Source organism: Pseudopodoces humilis, chromosome 1 (genome assembly GCF_049639895.1).
Source record: "Pseudopodoces humilis isolate 2021_Gansu_Grassland_sample_001 chromosome 1, ASM4963989v1, whole genome shotgun sequence".
Lineage (NCBI taxonomy): Eukaryota > Metazoa > Chordata > Aves > Passeriformes > Paridae > Pseudopodoces > Pseudopodoces humilis.
Window position 1 is genome coordinate 45,051,890 of NC_142200.1, and position 18,646 is coordinate 45,070,535.

Genomic DNA, 18,646 nt, shown 5'->3' on the forward strand with positions numbered 1-18,646 from the left:
CCTATGTGTTGGAGAGTGTATTTCCTTTTACCAGTTTTTTGGTTTGCTTAACCATTATTGACACATTTCTGTGTTTTCTAGGACACTTGGAACATGATTCTCCCTTTGCAGTCGCATCAGCTTGCCTTACTTGGAGGCCCAGGGAAGTTCTTGGGTGTCTGGCATTAAGCATCAAGCTCTCTGTGTGCTTTCAGACATTGCTTAGGCTAATTTTGCTGCAAGGACAAGAAACAGACAACAGCACCCATACCAGTACAACATATTCCACAGGTTTTGTTTCAGATGCCATTTCTTATGAGAAGACTGTTCAATGACCATCAGCAGGCAGGCTTCTCCATCTCATCATGCAGTCCATCCAACACTTCTTGGCAGACAGCTCTCTGTATCTTCATTATAATTTTCTTTTTGTATTTTCAGCCCTAAAGTTTCCTCTATTAGCATATTTCTAATCTAAGGCCATACTTACAACTGGTTATACGTCCATTTTCTGTCTCTCAGACAAACTGAGAAAAGGCTATTTGCAAATCCAAAAACATACTTAATGGAGTTTTGTGGGGGGGCTGTTTTTCACTAAAGATAGTTGCTATCATCTTTCAGCCAGATGGTTTTAGGGTGTTCAATGCAGTGTCTCAGCTGCTCTTTTCTTACATCCCTTCAAAACACCAATATGAGTGCCACAAACAGACATTCTGTTTGCTTTGTACCTCACCCAATAATCTAACACACTGTGGAATTTCTATTCCTTTCTACAAGACTTGTAACACACCAAATCTCTGATGATTGCCCTTTGTAATTTGTAAGGCTAAATTGCAGTTAATAAAATTTATGTCTCTTTTGATTATCATGTTTTTTTTTTTTGTTTTTCAAAACATGCAGAAGCAGGTAAGAAACACTACAGAATAATAAATATAAATCAGGTAATTAAGCAGAAGCTCTTAGGATGTCACTGAAGGCTCATAAAAAAAGCCAATTGATCAGAATGAGGTTTTGTTTTGCTTGCAGCATCCTGTACTTGCTTTTTTGAGAGATTATGGTTAACTTCGGCCCTGACACAAGAATGGTCTTAAATAATTTGAATCACTGGGTCCAGAAGACTAGACAGAGAAGCAGCACAAGAGGAAAAAGAAAACAAACAGCTTGAAAATGTGAGTTGGAGGCCGTAGGGCAAGCAGCAAAGAATCAAGTTACAGTAACTTGTTACCTGAGAAAGCGAGAGGAAATAAGGGAGTTAGAAGATTATACGAAATAGGTAACTGTTGAAAAGATACTACAGAACAACTAACATTCAGTCATTACTATGTAAGACCCAGAACGCACTGGAATCATGCTGGCTTTTTGTTTGATGTTTTCTATAGGCGTTGTTTGGTCTCTACAAAAACCCTAGGGTTTGCCATTTTCCTCCCAGTGAGTTGATAATAAAGGTATCGAATTTTCTCATCATCTCATCTACTGCTGCCTTGTATCTGCGTCAAAAAACACACAAGTGCATCAAGCAGGCAGGAACAGGGGAGTGGGAAGATCTGTGCAGTCACAAGTGAACACAGCTGCTGAGAGAGCAAGGCATGGAGCAGGCAAACCTGCTGCCCATCAGGTGCTTGCTCCACACACTCCTTCCCCTAGCTCAAGATGCAGCTGCTCCTCTTTATGCACTGGCAGATGCCACAAGGTGACACAAGGTTGAGAGCAGGGATAAAGGTGGCTACTATGGAAATAAGCAAAGATGCTCGCAGTAAAATACCTCATCACCTGCTCAATCCCAAGCAGGTATCTTGCTCAGATACATTCTACAAGGTTTGCCCAGGCTCAGCCTTAAGCTTCCTGAAGCCGTACTACAAAAGCACACTCACTTTTGAAGAGCATGAACAAAAGTACAAAGAAATTGGGAAAAATTCCTTCACCAAAAGGGTCGTCAAGCATTTGAAAAGGCTGTTCTAAGGAAGTAGTTGAGCCACTGTTCTTGGAGGGAATTAAAAATATTTAGATGTGGCACTTAGGGACATGGTTTAGTCCCTAAGACCCAGTGCTGGGTAAACAGTTGGGCTCAATGATCTTAGAGGTCTTTTCCAACATAAATGACTCTAAAGGATCAGAGTTTATATTTAGAATTACAGTACAAACTGTTTAATACTGACATTTTTACAGGTCTTCTGGGATTGCACTGTTCATATGGCTGGCTTGCACATTTGACAGTATCCTACACCTACTCAATTTACGAAAGCTCATTTCAGGAGAGGGGATGAAGCCACAGATAAACTATAAAAACAGCAAGAAGAATCACATTGACTGAACATTTTCTTTGTAACTGGAAGCACTGTAGAAAGTAGAACAGGAAATAGCAGAAACCACCTAAAAAAAGTTATGGTTTAGTAGTGCAAACATCAGGGACAATGAGAGGACTGCATCCTCTCAGTTTGAAGAGGCAGACAAGGCAGAATGAAAAACAGGGGTAATTTACCCAGACTGCAGGAACGCCACTGCACAAAGAGCTGGTCCATGAGGAGAGCAAGGACAAAATTCTTGAGTGCACAAAGCAGCAGCTTGGAGCAAGCCTTGCAGCTGTCTCAGAAGGAATGTGCACTTTCCATAGGTATTAAAATCTGCTGAAACAGGTGAAAGAGGGAAATAAATACAGACTTAATTCACGGCAAGCTACATAGGCTAAGAATATAGGAAAGTAAATGACTTAGCATAGGGGAAGTTTGAGGCAATAGGTCATGCAAAAAGGATGAAAAGGTCACAGCAATTATGTATAGCCTTTTGGATAAAAGAATCCACTGCAGAGTCTCTGGATGTACTTCCAGCAATGTTAAGATGTTGCTTCCAGCTACTGGATGACAGCACATCCTGGATTTATTGTCATTCATTGTCAGGGTGTACACCCTGCATTTTGGGAAACTTTGCTTTAGAACATGCTACAGTGCCAATACTCCACACCCTCTCCCTTCTCCCAGGGGGTCACCATCAACACATAAAAGACAGCTTTGAGGAAGGCAGGTCCATATTAATTCTTAAAGAACTATAAGCAGACAATCAGATCAGGCTTTCCAGCAGATACTAGACTGGAGTGACCTGGAAAGGATCTGATTCCAGCTGACAGAGGTATCAAAGTTTCCAAGTTTGGTTCCTGAAGGAGGAGACAATAACCACAACATGACAGGACAGACAGACAAGAGCAAGCTATTTCAAGCCTTCGTCCCACTGTACACCATGCTTCTGTGTTACCAGTTTTAGTCTTGGGATATTTGTTGATTTTTGTTTTGCTCTTATTCCAGTCCTATTCATGCTTGCATTTTTTCAATGCAAATGTGTGCTGACCAGTTTTCTCCAAACTGTCAATAAAGTGCTAATTTTTTCCAGCTGCATTTGCTCTCATTTCCACCCAGTCTTGAGATGAAAAAGCACCACTGGCACAGAAGGTGAGTATCCCCATTCTCCATGTGAAGCTTGGAGAAGCTTCAGGCTACCTCATTCTCTGGAGAACAAAGAAGCAGGACAAAGGGCAAGTGAATACCAACACAAAGATCTGTGTTGCCCCAAGAGGCACATCTGCCTCCTCTTCTTTTGATGGAGCAGCTGGACAGTGTCACTCTGGGAGCAGCACAGCATGGAGAAACACGCAGGACAAAGAGTGATGCAGGTTGTGTTAGGACAAGATGAGATGCACTGAAGGAGGGGAACTCAAGACATATTAGAACACCAAGCACTAAACCTAGATGTCTTCTCTGCTCTGTTGGCTGCTTTTTTTTATACACCACTATACCACTTTTTAAAAGAAAAAAAATTTTTTCTCATGAAAAAAAATCAATGAATCTAACCTAACCTTCTTTGTGTTTAAAATATGCAAACCACAGAATATTTTTCATGATCTTACACATTACTGTTCAGAAAACAAGAGAAGCTGCACAAATGAATTACTTTGCAGTCTTTATTAAAAGAAAGTACATCTAGAAACGATCAAATGATGCAGAGGTAAAGTCACCTACAAAACAAGATAGATTAGCATCACCCACTGATTGTTGATCCTGGTGGCACTAGAGGCAAACTGGGAAGGGCTTTAGGGCAACTTTGTACTCACAGATTGTAGGAATGAAGAAAGAGTTGTAAGCAGAAACAAAGAATTAAAGGATAGGTAGTAAAGCAAGTTCCTTCTCTCTCATTTTACAAATTTCATCTACTGTGGTGCAAATCCAGAGCATTGATTCAAATACTATTTTACTGGATTTCCATTTGTTTTGCCTGGGCCCCTACATTAATCCAAACAATAAGGGCCTTTAAAGCATTCATAAATAACCTGCTGCTGCTGCTGGCACCTAGGAGCCAAGTGCAGCAATGTTAAGCAACAACAAATTTCATAGTTCAAGAGGCACAGTTAAGGAAAAAGGTTGCTCAGAAAATCACTCTCATTTAGCACAAAGATCCTTAAAAATTGCATGAAATCAGTCAAGTAACTATAGAAACCAATTTCTTCAGCTCTGTATCACACGTCTCACACCTCAATTGTCTTTATTATCGTCTGCTGTCAGATCCTTAATCAGAAATGTGAACAGGCTTGATGATTTATTCAGCAGGGACAAGAATCTGTAGGTCAAGTGAAAAATTTCACACACACATACACACACACACACATCTTCAACCTTAGGTACTTTCATTTCATTCTGTTCCCAGTAGCTCTGGGGGCAACTCCAGTGAGATCCAATATTAAGGCTCAATTAAAATAAGCTCCAATTAGTGGAGCTTTTTTCTCTCAGGCTAGAAAAGTCAGGAAATGGATATTGGGAAATGTAAAAAGTCAGCTACTGAGAGGAGGCTGCAGACATAAATGAACTTATTTGTTGATTTCTACAGTTGCTATGCAGAGGCCTCTGGGAGTAAAAGCTTAACCAGTCTAAGCTATAAACTAAAACCCCTGCAGCTAAACATGAACTGTGTGAAACAAGGGCTCCATTCCAGAACAGAAAACTGCTGGGCCCAGAAAATTAAAAGCCAGAGGCGTTTTCCATTTAAAACTAAATCCCAGTACCGCCTCCCAGCCAAAGAATTATAAGCAGTATCAGATTTACAAAACGAACAATTACCCTGGAAAAATGTAGCCTATTGTACAGTCCCAGATGCTAAATCTCAAAGTTTCTTTTTTTTTTTTTTTTCTAATCCCACATTATATTCCTACCAAGTGTACTGCTGCAGTTTACAAAGGACTGTTTCGAGACAGGACTGAAAAAGCAAAAATAAAATGGTAAAAAAAGAGAGCTCATAATTCACTGACCTCATTTGAAGCACTGCCCTTGCCTGTGGCAATTCCTGTCCTTCCCCAAGGCCTCTGCAAATGGTATGCAGCAGCAAAATAAACCCTGACCTAATTGCCAGGACAGGGCTGCCAACCTTCTCTCCACACACAAAGGCAAGCATGGTAACTGGAAAGTCCTACCTCTTTCGCTTTCTGCTTTAACCGCAGTTGCTCTGGATCTTCTTTATTGGAACGGCTCTACCAAAGGAAGAGGAAAAAGACTGAATAGAAACTACTGGCGTCCAAACACCATCCTATCTGTTAAATATTTAATAAATGACAGTTTTCTCTGGTGATTGAAAGATTTAGCTCCAGGGGTGAATGCCTCAATCCAGACTGGCTTCCATCCCCCTCCGTGCACATACGTGCACACCCCTCCTCATCTGGGCCTGCTGCCTCTCCTCTAGCTGGAGGCAAGATTAAGCTGAAAATGATGCTAACACTGTCAGTCAGGTCCAGTCTAGGCATGATGTTGTTCATGTCAGCAGCAGACACTTAAAAAGGACAGGAAGTATAGGAAAGAAAGGGAGTTGTATTCATGCAAGCACAACACAGTTCGTTCAACTCTAGATTAGGTTTCCACCCAAGTGGCTCCAGAATTTGGCTTGAATCAAAATCAAAATAAAATAATAAACAGATGATGGTCAAGTCACAGCTCATGAAGCAACATCTACTGTCATAGGGGTTTTTTTTTCCTCCTCTTCTTGAGGAGAGGGAAAAGAGAAAGAACTTATTCTGTACTAGCAACAGCTCCAGCAGGGGTTCATGGATGCTGTGGTACCAGCTCCAAGGCCAGCCCTCTGAACTTGACTACAGAAAACAAACACACCTGCAAGGGTGGTGGATCTCACCAGGCTTCTGTTTCAGAGGCAAATTTTTGAGATACAGGAAGGACATTTACAGATTTTTACTTCATTTTGACCAGTAGGAATAATCTCAAATGAGGAGTTCACCCCACCACACGCTGCCATGAAATCTTGTGGACTTTTTAAAAAACATAAATAAGTTAAATCCTTTTCTGTATAGCCTCAATTGTCCTAAACATTACAGATTTTCAGTGACAGGTTTAATGGCTACAATATTTAAAGCAGAAGTAGGAGAAACCTGAAGATGGTCACCAATCTAGAGGACATTACTACTTCCTTGGAAACCTAGAGTCTTACCTTGGCTGCTCGAAGCAACATTTCACGTTCCTCTTCATCTTTTCTCTGCTTTTCTAGGTGATCAAGCTTCTCAAGAAACCTCAGTTGTGCTCTGGTGTCACTACATACGATGTACTTATCACTCCCCTGAAAAAAGAAGTGCGTTATAGACAACCAGGAGCTAATAAACCTAATGGGAACCATCTGAAAAGAACAACACTATTTTTCAAAGCTGCCAAGTGTGGGCTGTTCAGGTTGTAGGCAGTCATTTAAACATCTCCTCTCCACTCCAGAGTGTTTCCAGGTGTCCATGACTAGTAACAGGTTACTGAACAAGTGACATCCAACAACATCCAGTCTATACTGACTATAACAGAAGTCTTCCCTAGCCTTATTAAGACTGAAATTTTGTTTTAAACCACCAACTTCATATCCAGTAAACATGTATTGAAAAAAAAAAAAAAAAAGTAATTGTAAAGCAGCAGGGCATTATAGCTTTTCTCCTTTGAAGAGAAAAAAAAAATTTGACATTTTAAGTTTCTAGTGCTTTGTGTTCTAGTTTCAGCCATTTAATGTGTAAACTGAAACAAGCATCGCCTGGTATTTCTAAAAAGATGTTTTTTGTATTGGAGGTGTGGTTTAGAACCAGTTACAGTGAATCTCAGGGATGAAGAAAGTGAAATATATTATATACAGTTTATTATAGCTTTAAGAGTACATATTTTTTGCCTCAGAGAATCATTTCAAGTCCCAGGGTAGTTTACATTGAAAGGTAACCCAGGGAAGTCATCTGGTCCAGCCACCTGTACAAAGCTGGGCCAATGAATACTAATGGTTAGTATTAGTCCAACAATCAGTGAACATAGAGGCATTGGACACATGAGCTCCTTTTGGCCTGAAGAATACCAATCACTAGTTTATTTTACATTCTGTTTTTGCCCACACTGGAAAGCTTGAGTTGACATTTACTTTAGCTCTGAAAGGCAGAGAAAGGAAAGATCCAAAACAGGGTCAACTGGCAATGAAAAGCTTGGTTTTACTACTTTGCTCTTCCTAAGACCGGCTTCTGGAGCCACGCATTGGCCAGAGGGCATTTAGGCAGCACAAGACAAGGAGCCCATTCTAGATGAGGCATGTCTGTGCCACCTGTTTGTATCACTTTTTAGCGTATGTCCTACAGATGTCTTCTTTCTCAGTTACTTTGTGAACTTGGTTTTTTTTCCTGAGAAGTTTATCCTGGGTCTTTTATCAGCCACACACACTACGTACTTTCAGCAACTCTTTGTTCTATGTTACCCCAATCTCACATTGTAATGAAACAACTCTGACATGCAACTATTCTAAAAGAAGCATAGGATATTTTACAGCTGTATTTTAGGCAAGGTTACATATTAAGTATATGGACTATCAGTTACTCTATTTTTAGTTTTCAAGGATACTAAGACTCTTCTTCTCACATCCAGTCATGCACTATGAAAAGATGGAAAGTAAAAAGTTTTCTTGTGAGCACTGTTGTCTCCTAATTTGAATTTTCACAACTAAGTCAGAGCATGGAATCAATCTCTTTTCTGGTATTACATCTGATCTTTTTCAATGAGCCACCTCATTGTCACGTATTACCAACTGTGGCTCAAAACACACCACATGCTGCAACCAACAGACTTTCCCAAACAGTGTCTGTGGCCCTGCAAAAAAGTCCAACAAACCTTTTCCCCCGCTTCTGTCACTGCTCACGCTTTTTTTAACCACCCTCCACAAAGCAGACGCTATTTTTGAGTCACTCTCGGTACATCAAGTACAACTTGTTTTGAAGCAGCAGTTTATAATAATCCACCACCATTCCACAATCCTTTTAAAAGGACAAAGAAGAAAGCTGTAGTACCAGAACATTATTTTTTAAAAGTTTAGAAGTGTTTCACTTTGGAATAGCTGGATATTTACACATTTTAAGACAAATCCATGACGATATACCAACCAGCAATGTAAGTCTCCCAATCAGAAGCTCCCCAATGCATTACCACGAGCTCGTATGTGACAGGAAGTAGATGCATCGGTAACGTATTTCAGCTCATCACCTGTTTTAGATAGCTTATTTCAGGAATTTTTAAAAGAGGAACACCTGAGGTTATGTTTTGTCCTACTCAATAAATTTCTCTGCGATCATTTAGCAGGGAATTGCTGAGACAGAAAACATTACACTGTACCCCTGTTCATGACTTGTAGCCAGTCCTGTTACGATCAACCATTATCACCTACATCCTACAGATAATGCAGTTTAGTGTTGTGGCATTTCAGTGGTACTGCAAGAGGGGAAAATGTTTTCATGGAGCATCATTTATAGCTCAGCACCACACCATGCCTCTCGGAGCCATGAGTTCAGGGGCTCCAACCGCAGGAGCACGGCAGCTGTTTCATGCTGGGATGAATCCACATTAAAACCCTTTCCCTTTATGGTCTTCCAAAGGCTCTATATGAGCACTGCAACAAGAGCTGCATCACAGAGAGCAGCTCCCAACCATCTAAAAAGTTATTCCCACTTCACATAAAGAAACCACCATCATAGTTTTATCCCAATTAAGTTAGTGACTTCCAATCATATTTTTTTTCCTTAAATTTAGCAAAGAAAGGAACAAAAGTTGACAAGTCTACGTGATGGCACAGTACGAAGCTTTTACCCTGCCAATTCACTCTGTCTTTGCAGAGCTATCTATCAGATAAAAGCTGCTAGGCATGAACTGAGCAAACTGGGAAGAGCTCCCTGAGTATGATCCCATGAATTACTGGCCTTTTTATACCAACTCCTACCCTAACAGTAATTACTCTGGTTTCACCACACCTACCCCTATTACTGTCTTTTTGTAATGAAGATAGGCCAGTACAAAGCCTTATGGAGCAACCACCCAACCCTCCTGGAAAGGTTCTGGGAGTTTATCTGACATAGATGTAGCCCACATTGCTCAGGGGAATCAAAAGCCACCAGCGAAAAGAGAACAGGGGGTAAGCACCACGGCTGATGGAATACAGGGCTGTATAAACACCTACATTAATACATAACAGGACTCCAGCACTCTGCAGTGTTCTCTTCTTGAACTTAAGCTTTCTAAAAGCCTGTCAGCATCTCTCACAAGGCTCACAAAGGTAATCCTGTAGGACACTCCTCTGTCACGTAATACCATCGTCCTAACAAAAGAGGGTATCTGTGCCTGTAAGATTACTGTGCCCGTTACTTCTGATTTTTTTTGTTTGTTTTGCTTTTGAAAAGAGGAAAAGAAAGCCAGCTTATTGCAATCTTATAATCTTATCATTGCTCCTGGCAATTCAATCAGACAAAAACCTATCTGGTTTACTATTGCTTTAGTTCAATGAGAAAGAAACCAGTCCTATCCAGCTTACTGTCCAAAAGCATTTCCTTCTGCTCTTGGTGTCTGCAAGACACTTAGTTCTACTGGTTACTCAGGACTTCAGCCTCCTCCTCACTTATGCTCACAAGCTCAATTGTACCTCCCACTTTCGAGAAAACACCATACAACATGTGCAGATTTCTGAAATCTTTTCAGACAAAACTCTGTACTTGTCCTGTATTGATTTTCTTTTCTATTACATCTTCTTCTGGCAAGGAGCAGAATATTCCAACTGCTCCAGACAGCACTGTAAATACATTTAGTTTCCAAATAGTTGCTCCTCTTTACTATTGCTGCTCCAGTGCTGAAAAGCCCATAAAAAGTGTTCAGTACAAAAATACAAAAATAACTCTGATCCCATCAGTTGGTTGCTCTAGTTAAATTTCATTAAGCATAAAGTTCTTGCTCAAACCTGAACAAACAGGAAAGTAAGAGTTGACAGATACATTTGCTTCTCACTTCTTATTTTTCTAAAACACCTTCACGTTGAAAGAAGTAAGGATTAGTATCTTGCTATTGAATGACAAAAAAAAAACCAGAAAAAGAAAGAGCTGGTTTGGCCAGTACATTATCACTTCCCATTTGCACCATACAAGCATCTTAAGGGATACCAGCCCACTGGGACACAACAGACTTTACATTGAATGAAGCTAAATAAAGCTTAAGATGAAAAAAAAATCTTAAGATGAAAAGGGCCTCTGCCTTCATGGAGAACTTTCTACAAGTAAAATAATCAATTCAGTTTCCCAAGGCTTTTTACTGAGCCAATACTGACTGCAATTCTACCAACAATAAATGCATAAGGAAAACACAAGCCCCTAAATCAACCCACCATCAAGAGCATTCAAGATTAGCTTTCCATTTACCATGTAAGAGACTTTGTATAACAGCTACCACTGCTATGGAAGAAACACATGCATTCAGTCTCACGCTGGGTTTTAAGAGCACCTGCCCAACAAGTCAAATGGAACAGTTATATGCTGGGCTAGACAAAGCTAAAACCAGCCTTTGGTAGATACTGGGAACACAAATGTTGCCTGTGATGTGCCCACACTTGGAAGAGGTTTACCTTCAAGGCTGCAAAGCAGGAAAACTTTGTGCAAAACTTGCTAATGATTTCCTTTACCTTGTGGGTTGACACTCTGTGCCGAGCAATTACAGTTAGTTTTTCCAGGAGCCTTCGTAATCTCTGCTGTGTAGCGTGGGAGATCAAGTTCACAACATCAGAGTTAAGTTCCATAATGTCATGCCTTTTACCTGTGGAAGCAGAGAAAATCCATTACGTGTTTTAGTAGTAGCTGATAATTGAAATAATTAGCACAGCAGGTATTCTGTTCCCCCTGGAAGTCATACCCATTATGAATAAAGGTTTGGAGATTATGATTTTCCTGGTAAAGTCACAACTTCAAAGATCTTAGACATTACATTAATAAAACTTAGCCTGGAGCTTCAGAAAATATAGACATTGTTTCACTTAGCCTCCAGAACCACTCTCCTTGCAAGGTCATTTATAGGACAAAGTTAATAAGAACACAAATCAAGTTTCGTGTTCAGGGAGGGGGAGAAGAGGTAGCTGTAAAAATTAGTGCCATATTCTGTTAATTCCAGTAATTAAAAAAATACAGAATTACATTTTGCCCTGCTTGACACCGTGCTTGTTAACAACTCATGACATTTATTTGACGAGCAGGAATGGGTTTTGCAGCGCACTCCAGGCACACGAGACCCTCCGAACTGCCTTGACTGACCGACACGGGGCAGACAGACCCAACCAACCCACAGCAGCCGCTCGGACAGCGCAGATTCCAGTCCAGCCAGGGCCATCCTGCCATCACCTTCAACCTTTCCTCTCGGGCTGCCGCCGATTCTCCGCGTCTCAGCAGCTGCGACCAAGGCTGGTGACAGCTCCAGGCAAGGCTGTGCTGGCCCTGCACCCAGAGCTGGGCATCACCTCTGTGACCTTCCCACGGCTGCAGGCTGCCGACAGAGAAGCCTTCCCGTGGCTGACACCATCCATCACTCAGCGCGGCTCCATCGAGACACCTGGGCGGCTGCGGCTTTTCCCTGGTAGGCACGGCAAGCGGCAGTTCCACATGCCTCATACGTTGTACCTGTCAGAAGCACTTTTCCTTGCCCTACACTGCATTTACAGCAGCTGTAATACTTTATGATGCAATATACAGCACGCCTTCAAAACCCATTTCAGTATTTACTGCCAAGTGAAGTGTTAAGATTGGATAAACAGCGCACTCTGAAAAAAGCTAATCACCTATTTCATTTGCTTTTGCTACTGTAACTGAAAATGAATGACAATCTCACAAGACAGGGAAAACCTAGAATGTTTTCCCATACACAACCAAAGCATTCCCTGTTTGATCAGTAAGCACTGGCCTGTAACTTAACTGAGTGCAAAGCTCATTTTGCTCAAGCATGTTTCAAAATGCTTCCTCTGCAGCTTCTCGCTAGACAATCAGATTAATGAAACACCAACTTAAAAACAAAATAAAATCCCCCCAAAATCTCAAGACCTCCCTACACACGCGCACACACACACACACACATTTCTTAATCCAAAGATGGCTCAGCTCAAAAGCAGACATCTTAACTTTCTGAATTGCTCTACTCCCTGGCAGCACTCCTTTTCTTGCAAACAAGCACTTATCATTTATGACATGAATTACTGTATTATTATTATTATTATTAATTTGGAACAACTACCATTCTAGCTATGAAACAGCCAGGCTTCTATTTTCTGTCTTTCAACACATTGTCTTTACACCCACAACAAGCAAATTATTCTAGAAATACTCTCCCTGTTTTTGCAGAGCTCTTTATTTTTCCTTATACCCACTTCCCACAAATGACTGATTAATCCTCTACTGAATGTTGAGAACAACTTCCAGGCACCAGACCTGATGTGTATTCTCCCTTTGCCCCCAGTAACACAGCATTTACTAAGCCCCGTACAGCTCGAGATGACACATCTGGCTGACCGGGGCAGGAGCACCAAGGTCACAGGTAGCACTTGCAGGTTACGTGCTTGTCACACGCTAGCTGCTCACTCTGGACTAAGAACCAGCTGTGTGTGGAAACAGAAAGACTTTGTGAACACGTGGTTAAGCCACTGTGACAGAATTGTGACTGCACATTGAGGCTTTCCTGGATGCTCAGCTGTAAAACTCAGTGTTCCAGTGCAGCAAGTACAGGGCAGAGGGCACGAGCAAGGAGCTGAGCACATGCATAGAGTTTGCTGTCGACAGCAGTGGGACCAGCCAGTGTGCTGCTACACAAATGCATGCTCCCTGCTCTGAGATAATACAACATTGCTGAGAAACACTTAATCTTTTGTCCAGAAGGTAACGCTGAGATGATACCTACACAAGAAACTTCCTGTGACAAGCATTCAACATACATTCCACAGTATTACTCACTATACAGACAAACAGCATCAACATCTCTTCTGTATAAAATTAACTATGTTTTTTTTTTCCCCAAGGAGGGAGGCATAAACAAAGCTCTGCTCTGTGTGTACTGGAAGTTTGAAACTTCTTCCTAATGTCAGTCAATAGAGTATACATATACCTGAACAGGCTGAGGAATGCAACAACTGTTAGGGAAGTCAGAGTAATGCATCAAGTTAGAAGCTGCCAAGACAGAAAAGCACATTTAAGTGTTTTGACACTAGCACCTTTATGGTTGTTACGTGTTGCATTAGGTTTAAGAATAAGAAAGTTGCTCACTTCTCACATGTTAAAGTGGTATCAGTTTCTTTTTTTTCGTTATGCTTCAAACTGTTTTTGTGTTTTTGTTTACGAAAACTTTAAAGGACAGCTCTTTCCTAGAAGGGGAAGTGAAAAATCAGTATTGTTTGGTAGAAACACATTAACTGAGATGGCAGATCTTAATAATTCCAGGTCCTTCTTCAAAGATTGGAGGATGGCTGATGAAAGAGGCAAGGAAACACTACATCCATATATATCTGCTATGTGTCCTTTGTTCTCACCTATGTTCAAGATCTTAGTCTGAAGAGCTTCCGAAGACAGAAATGGTTCATCTGAGCAAGAGTGAATCACTGTACCAATGAGCTCAGAGTTTGCTGCCAAAATGCAGGCATTCTCCTCACTGAGATTAACCCCAGCCATAGAAGTCACATCATTTAGGTCATCTTCATCTCTACAAAAGAGGAGACCAAGATTTTATGCTTTGTTCAGAATAGACACAAAGTCTCAACTATCAACAAGCAACCACATTCACATATCCTATATACAACTGATGTTTAGTGTGGGTGTGGACAGGGAGCTCCTAAAAGCTCTCACACTTCTGCAAAATGCATTAATTTGGCTAATGCCTCAGTTGCTAGGCATGCAAATCCTTTATATGAAACTGAAATTTTGAGCCAGCTTGGAAACTTTGGACTGAGTTAAACCCAGATTAAAAGTTCCCACAACCCCTAACCCTGCACCACCACTCTCGCAGCCTGAAATTTGTTCTAAAACTAATTCACCAGGTAAAACCAAGTATGGAATGAAGTTGAATGTTGACTCATTGCACTATAAAACAAGCCCATTTTCTAACTAAGATGCATATCTTGCAAACTGAGGCTGAAAGCAGAAGCTTATTAGCACAGACCTGATCTTCAGTTTTCTTAAGCGAGTTCCCTTAAAACACAGGATACAAACAGTCTTGATTATGTACTAGAACCAATCCAGACTTTGTACTTTGGATCAGTCCTACCATACTATGTACACAGTGGGGAAGATGCCACTGCTTCTGAAGCACCATGCCGGAGCTCTAGCTGGCAACACCATTAGCTGGATTCTCATGCAGCAGCTTTGGATTATATGTTCAAAATAAAAACTCAAATCTGGCATACTTAAAGAGCGAACATCACTCAGACTAGGTATAATAGCCTGTGTGCTTCAGCCTAATTTTTTTTTTAGAGATCATTTAAGTTAAAATACTGAATGAGTCTTATATGGAAAAGGTTTTTCTGCTACTTTGTCAAAGAAACAATCCAAGTTATCATCAAATAAGTTCAGACTCACAAGAAAGCATTTTTACTTCATAATGTGATAAAGGCCCTAGTTGTGGCTTCAGGGATTTAGGACCAATCCAAAGCAGACATCCACAGTATTAAGACAGATAAGTAAAATCACTCAATCTGTACATATTTTTATTTGCAAAGTATAGGAAACAAAATCAACACACACACCCCTCTTGAAAAATATTCTCTGGCTAGGTTTGATAAAGTTCACCTTCAGAAAACACTGTGTGGCCTCAATAACTTTTGAACAAGGGGTTAGCCAGAAATCTGCCGTTCCAAGGTGAAATTATATTTCTTGGAGGCTATTCTTTGACTGACTAGAGGTAGAAGTTATTAGAACATGAGTTGGGGTTGAGGTTAAGCAATACTCAAAAGACACAAGAAAATGTTAGGATATTTTTCTTAAACTATAGATGTATTTTTCCCTTTGGGTTTCAGTATGTTTCTATGGCACCATTTTTCTGCAAACATCCAGTGAGAGAACTGCCAGAAAATGAGTCCTTCTTCTACCCCTCCTTCACTCATGTGCCCTCACTGCTAGCAGTTCCTATGTGTGTGTGTGTTCAGGGAAAAGGAAACCTAATAGATTCTCAGACCAGCTCCAGCTCTTTACGTCTAACTGGACACAACAGCTTCCCAAACAGCTTGTGCCCCAAATCCATCATGCTAAGAAAAGTGTTAAATCCCAGGACTGTCAGAACAGTTCGATGTCCACAGCCACAATTTAAAGCTGAAGCCAACAGTGCCAGAAGAAGCTTCCCTCCTCCTACCCCTTCTCAACCAGCAACTGAGCAGCTCCAAGTGCATACTCGGCTCTATCAGCCTAACAGAGACCTGAAATTTCAGCAAGCGTGTCAATGAAGATTCATGGGATGATAATTGAGTGCTAACTGATCTTCACAAGTACATTCCAGTTTCCTCTTCTTAGTGACCACTACAGAGAAGTCTTTGCTGATGGCAGAGACAAGAATCCCACTGAAACACAGTGACTACCATAGATCCGCTGACAAAAATCAGCACAACCAGCACCAGGAACACACATCACAAGCGATCAGTGCTGGGACCTGACATTACTCCTGCTGAACTGTTTATGGAATCCCAGGAATGATGCTTGCATCCCAGGCACAACTGCATAGCATGCAGTTTCAGGAAATCAATTTTGCTTTTAATCTGGCCACATACTCAAAATGCTCAAGCAAAGAACAGATAAACTTCTATAATGTACATCTATGCATTTTTCTACATAGAGAAGTTTCATTTCTCTTTAACCAGGTTACTATTTTCTTGATTATTTCCATGCATACGGTCTCTCTAGTGTGTACAGGCATACAAGAGTTTATATGCAAGCAGATACCTCTACCTGTACTGTTCTTCAGTACCAATTCTAACTTTTTCACTGTGAGACATAAGTTTGCATTAAGTCAATTAGTCATTAGCTTTGATGAAAGATATGAAAAAACTGTTGTACTTATTTTACTTAACCCAAAGAAATTGCCACTATATTTCCTTAGAAAAGTGCTCACTAAAGATTAACAGAAGTTCCAGAAGCCATATTCATACTTCTTACTACTCTTTTTTTTTGTTGTTGTTCAAACAAACTTCAATCATTTTAAGTAAGGTACCATGTACTTTGAGTAAGCTGTAGAAATCATTTCACTAAGGTGATAAATTTAAAGCATTACAGAGTGTACATGAAAGTGTTTGATGGATATTGACTTGCTTTCACTTTCAGCAATCCCTCCATAAAGCCCCTTTTCTGCACCACTTTCTTCAATGGCCCTTTCATTTGATCATGTCACACACAGAAATGAACAGGAAAAACTCACCCAGCTGCTCTAAGTCTCCAGTGATTTACACTTACTAGCACAAGATGGAAAACAGAACTCAAGAGTTCTGAGCGACACACTGCACGAAGTCAGGTTTGACATTTATACTGGGTATTCACTGCAAAGGCAGCCCAGGCAATTGCAGATGCAGCTCACATCTGTGAATCAGCCTGCTGCCTGAAAAGTGAGTCTGGGGCACCCTCTGGTGTCAGACAACCGCACTTGTCTTCTGAATCCCCCTAACTTTACTCCGTTCTATCCAAGAGCCAAAGGGAAAACTAGAAAGACAACTGAACCAAACCTCTGTGCACCATCCCTGACAACTACTCAGGCCAGAACAATTCCAGCCAAGCCAGAAAGCTGCATGTGCTCTAGAGAACTACTCTATTAAACAGAATAAATTCAAAACAAATATCTACAGATGAAATATGCATCTGATTTTTTTAGCAGAGTGCTCTAGCATATACTTTACAGAAATGTGTAGATCAGATTACAAAAAATCTTGATTTTTTTTTAAATTTTTTTTTTTTTTAAAACAGAATATCTCTTGACATGCTATGGTGCAATGTCCATGCTTACCTGAAACAACATCTAGAAGGCTGGAATGCTTTGTGTGTTGTTTTTTTTCTGTTTGTTTGGTTGGGGGGCAGGAAATCACTCCTTTTACTGCTTATCTCAGGCAACCTAAACCTGCCTGTTAAAGAGCAGACAAGGGCAAACTGCAACTAATTAAGTGCAGCTTAGTGATTAGAATGTCCTCAAATCCTTACCTAGCCTAGTCACACAACAGCAGAGGGAGTCAGGCTCGATGACACACTGCAGTGAGTGCACAGTAAGAGCCACATGTACAATCACATCAATTACAAGACACACTCTCTGCTTGTAACAAATTTTATCACAAAATTGGAAAGCAGGCCATGGTGCCTTTCTCTGCCTCACACATGATCAGCAGTTGATGGATCATAGGTCAGAAAGTTTAATTATAGCAGTGAATAGAAAAAACACCAAGGGTGTATCCAAAGACAGACTCTTCAGAGACAAGAGACTCTACAAAGAAAATTTAAGGTGAGTTAGAGATTTCCTACCTAAACACTCATGGACTTAGGCTGCTTTGAAGATCACAACCCAAAAGCAAGCAGAGAAATCTCTACTGAATCATATTGTAAAAGCAGCTTTTTTCCTACACTAGGAATTCAATTCAGGGAAAGACTTCCAAGAATTCAAATTTGTCATGTAAGACAGCTAATATATTCCATTTGGAAGATCACAGAAAAAAACGTTTCTTTTTTTTCTTTGTGTATGAGTTTGTTTGTTATTTTGTTATATTATGATATTGATAAAAGGTTTTTTTCGTAACATCACTACCCAAAATTACATCCCACTTTATATTCTAAAGCATGTTTCATGAGACCTTGAGGCAGATGAACAGAGCTATTGCTTTAACATGAGCTTTTCATTTCAACTTCTGGAAACCACTGTTTTTAAGTGTTCACTGTATACTGTATGTTACTGTGAACAGCAGCAGCTCTCTGTCTATACCAGTACATTCAAAGCTGCAGCTTTCAAGAGATGATAAGTCAACTGGTCAGCAACACAGAGGTGTCGTCATGCCTGCCTTGGAAGAGCAATGTCAAACTTGCCTTGAGGTGGTAAGACTAATAATGCTTATGGCAGTCTGTACCTCAGTTCCAACATCACACTTCACAGCTGTAAAAATAATTTCTGCTTTTGTAAAGTTAATCAGTTGCCAGAACTAAAGGCTTTAAGCACTCTTGTAATCTAAAGGCCTAGAGAACATGTTAGAAAGCATGATTAGAGATGTAGTCAAAGACTTTCACCCATACACACAGAAACAAGCTTGTAAGAGAAGCCAATAAAAGATTCTGAAATGCAGCACAGAGCTTTAGACAGGTTACAAGCAGTTAAATGCTATCAGACTATATGCAAAA

At 40.5% G+C, this 18,646-nt stretch overlaps 1 protein-coding gene across 3 annotated transcripts in view; it reads right to left on the reverse strand.

The window, feature by feature from the left end:
- TAF4B (TATA-box binding protein associated factor 4b) overlaps positions 1 to 18,646 on the reverse strand; it is a 70,494-nt gene that overhangs the window by 19,336 nt on the left and 32,512 nt on the right. For 2 of the 3 annotated variants that reach the window (XR_015772762.1, XM_088056855.1), the window contains exons 10-13: positions 13,831 to 14,000; positions 10,954 to 11,084; positions 6,448 to 6,573; positions 5,426 to 5,482 (exon numbers count right to left, since the gene is read on the reverse strand). Coding sequence is in view for 2 of the 3 variants with exons in the window: in XM_088056855.1 (XP_087912981.1) it covers positions 5,426 to 5,482; positions 6,448 to 6,573; positions 10,954 to 11,084; positions 13,831 to 14,000 (484 nt within the window). In the remaining variant the exon portion in view is untranslated. Of the gene's footprint in view, positions 1 to 3,911; positions 3,980 to 5,263; positions 5,318 to 5,425; positions 5,483 to 6,447; positions 6,574 to 10,953; positions 11,085 to 13,830; positions 14,001 to 18,646 lie in introns of those variants that run through there. The other variant, XM_088056860.1, reaches the window with a different exon arrangement.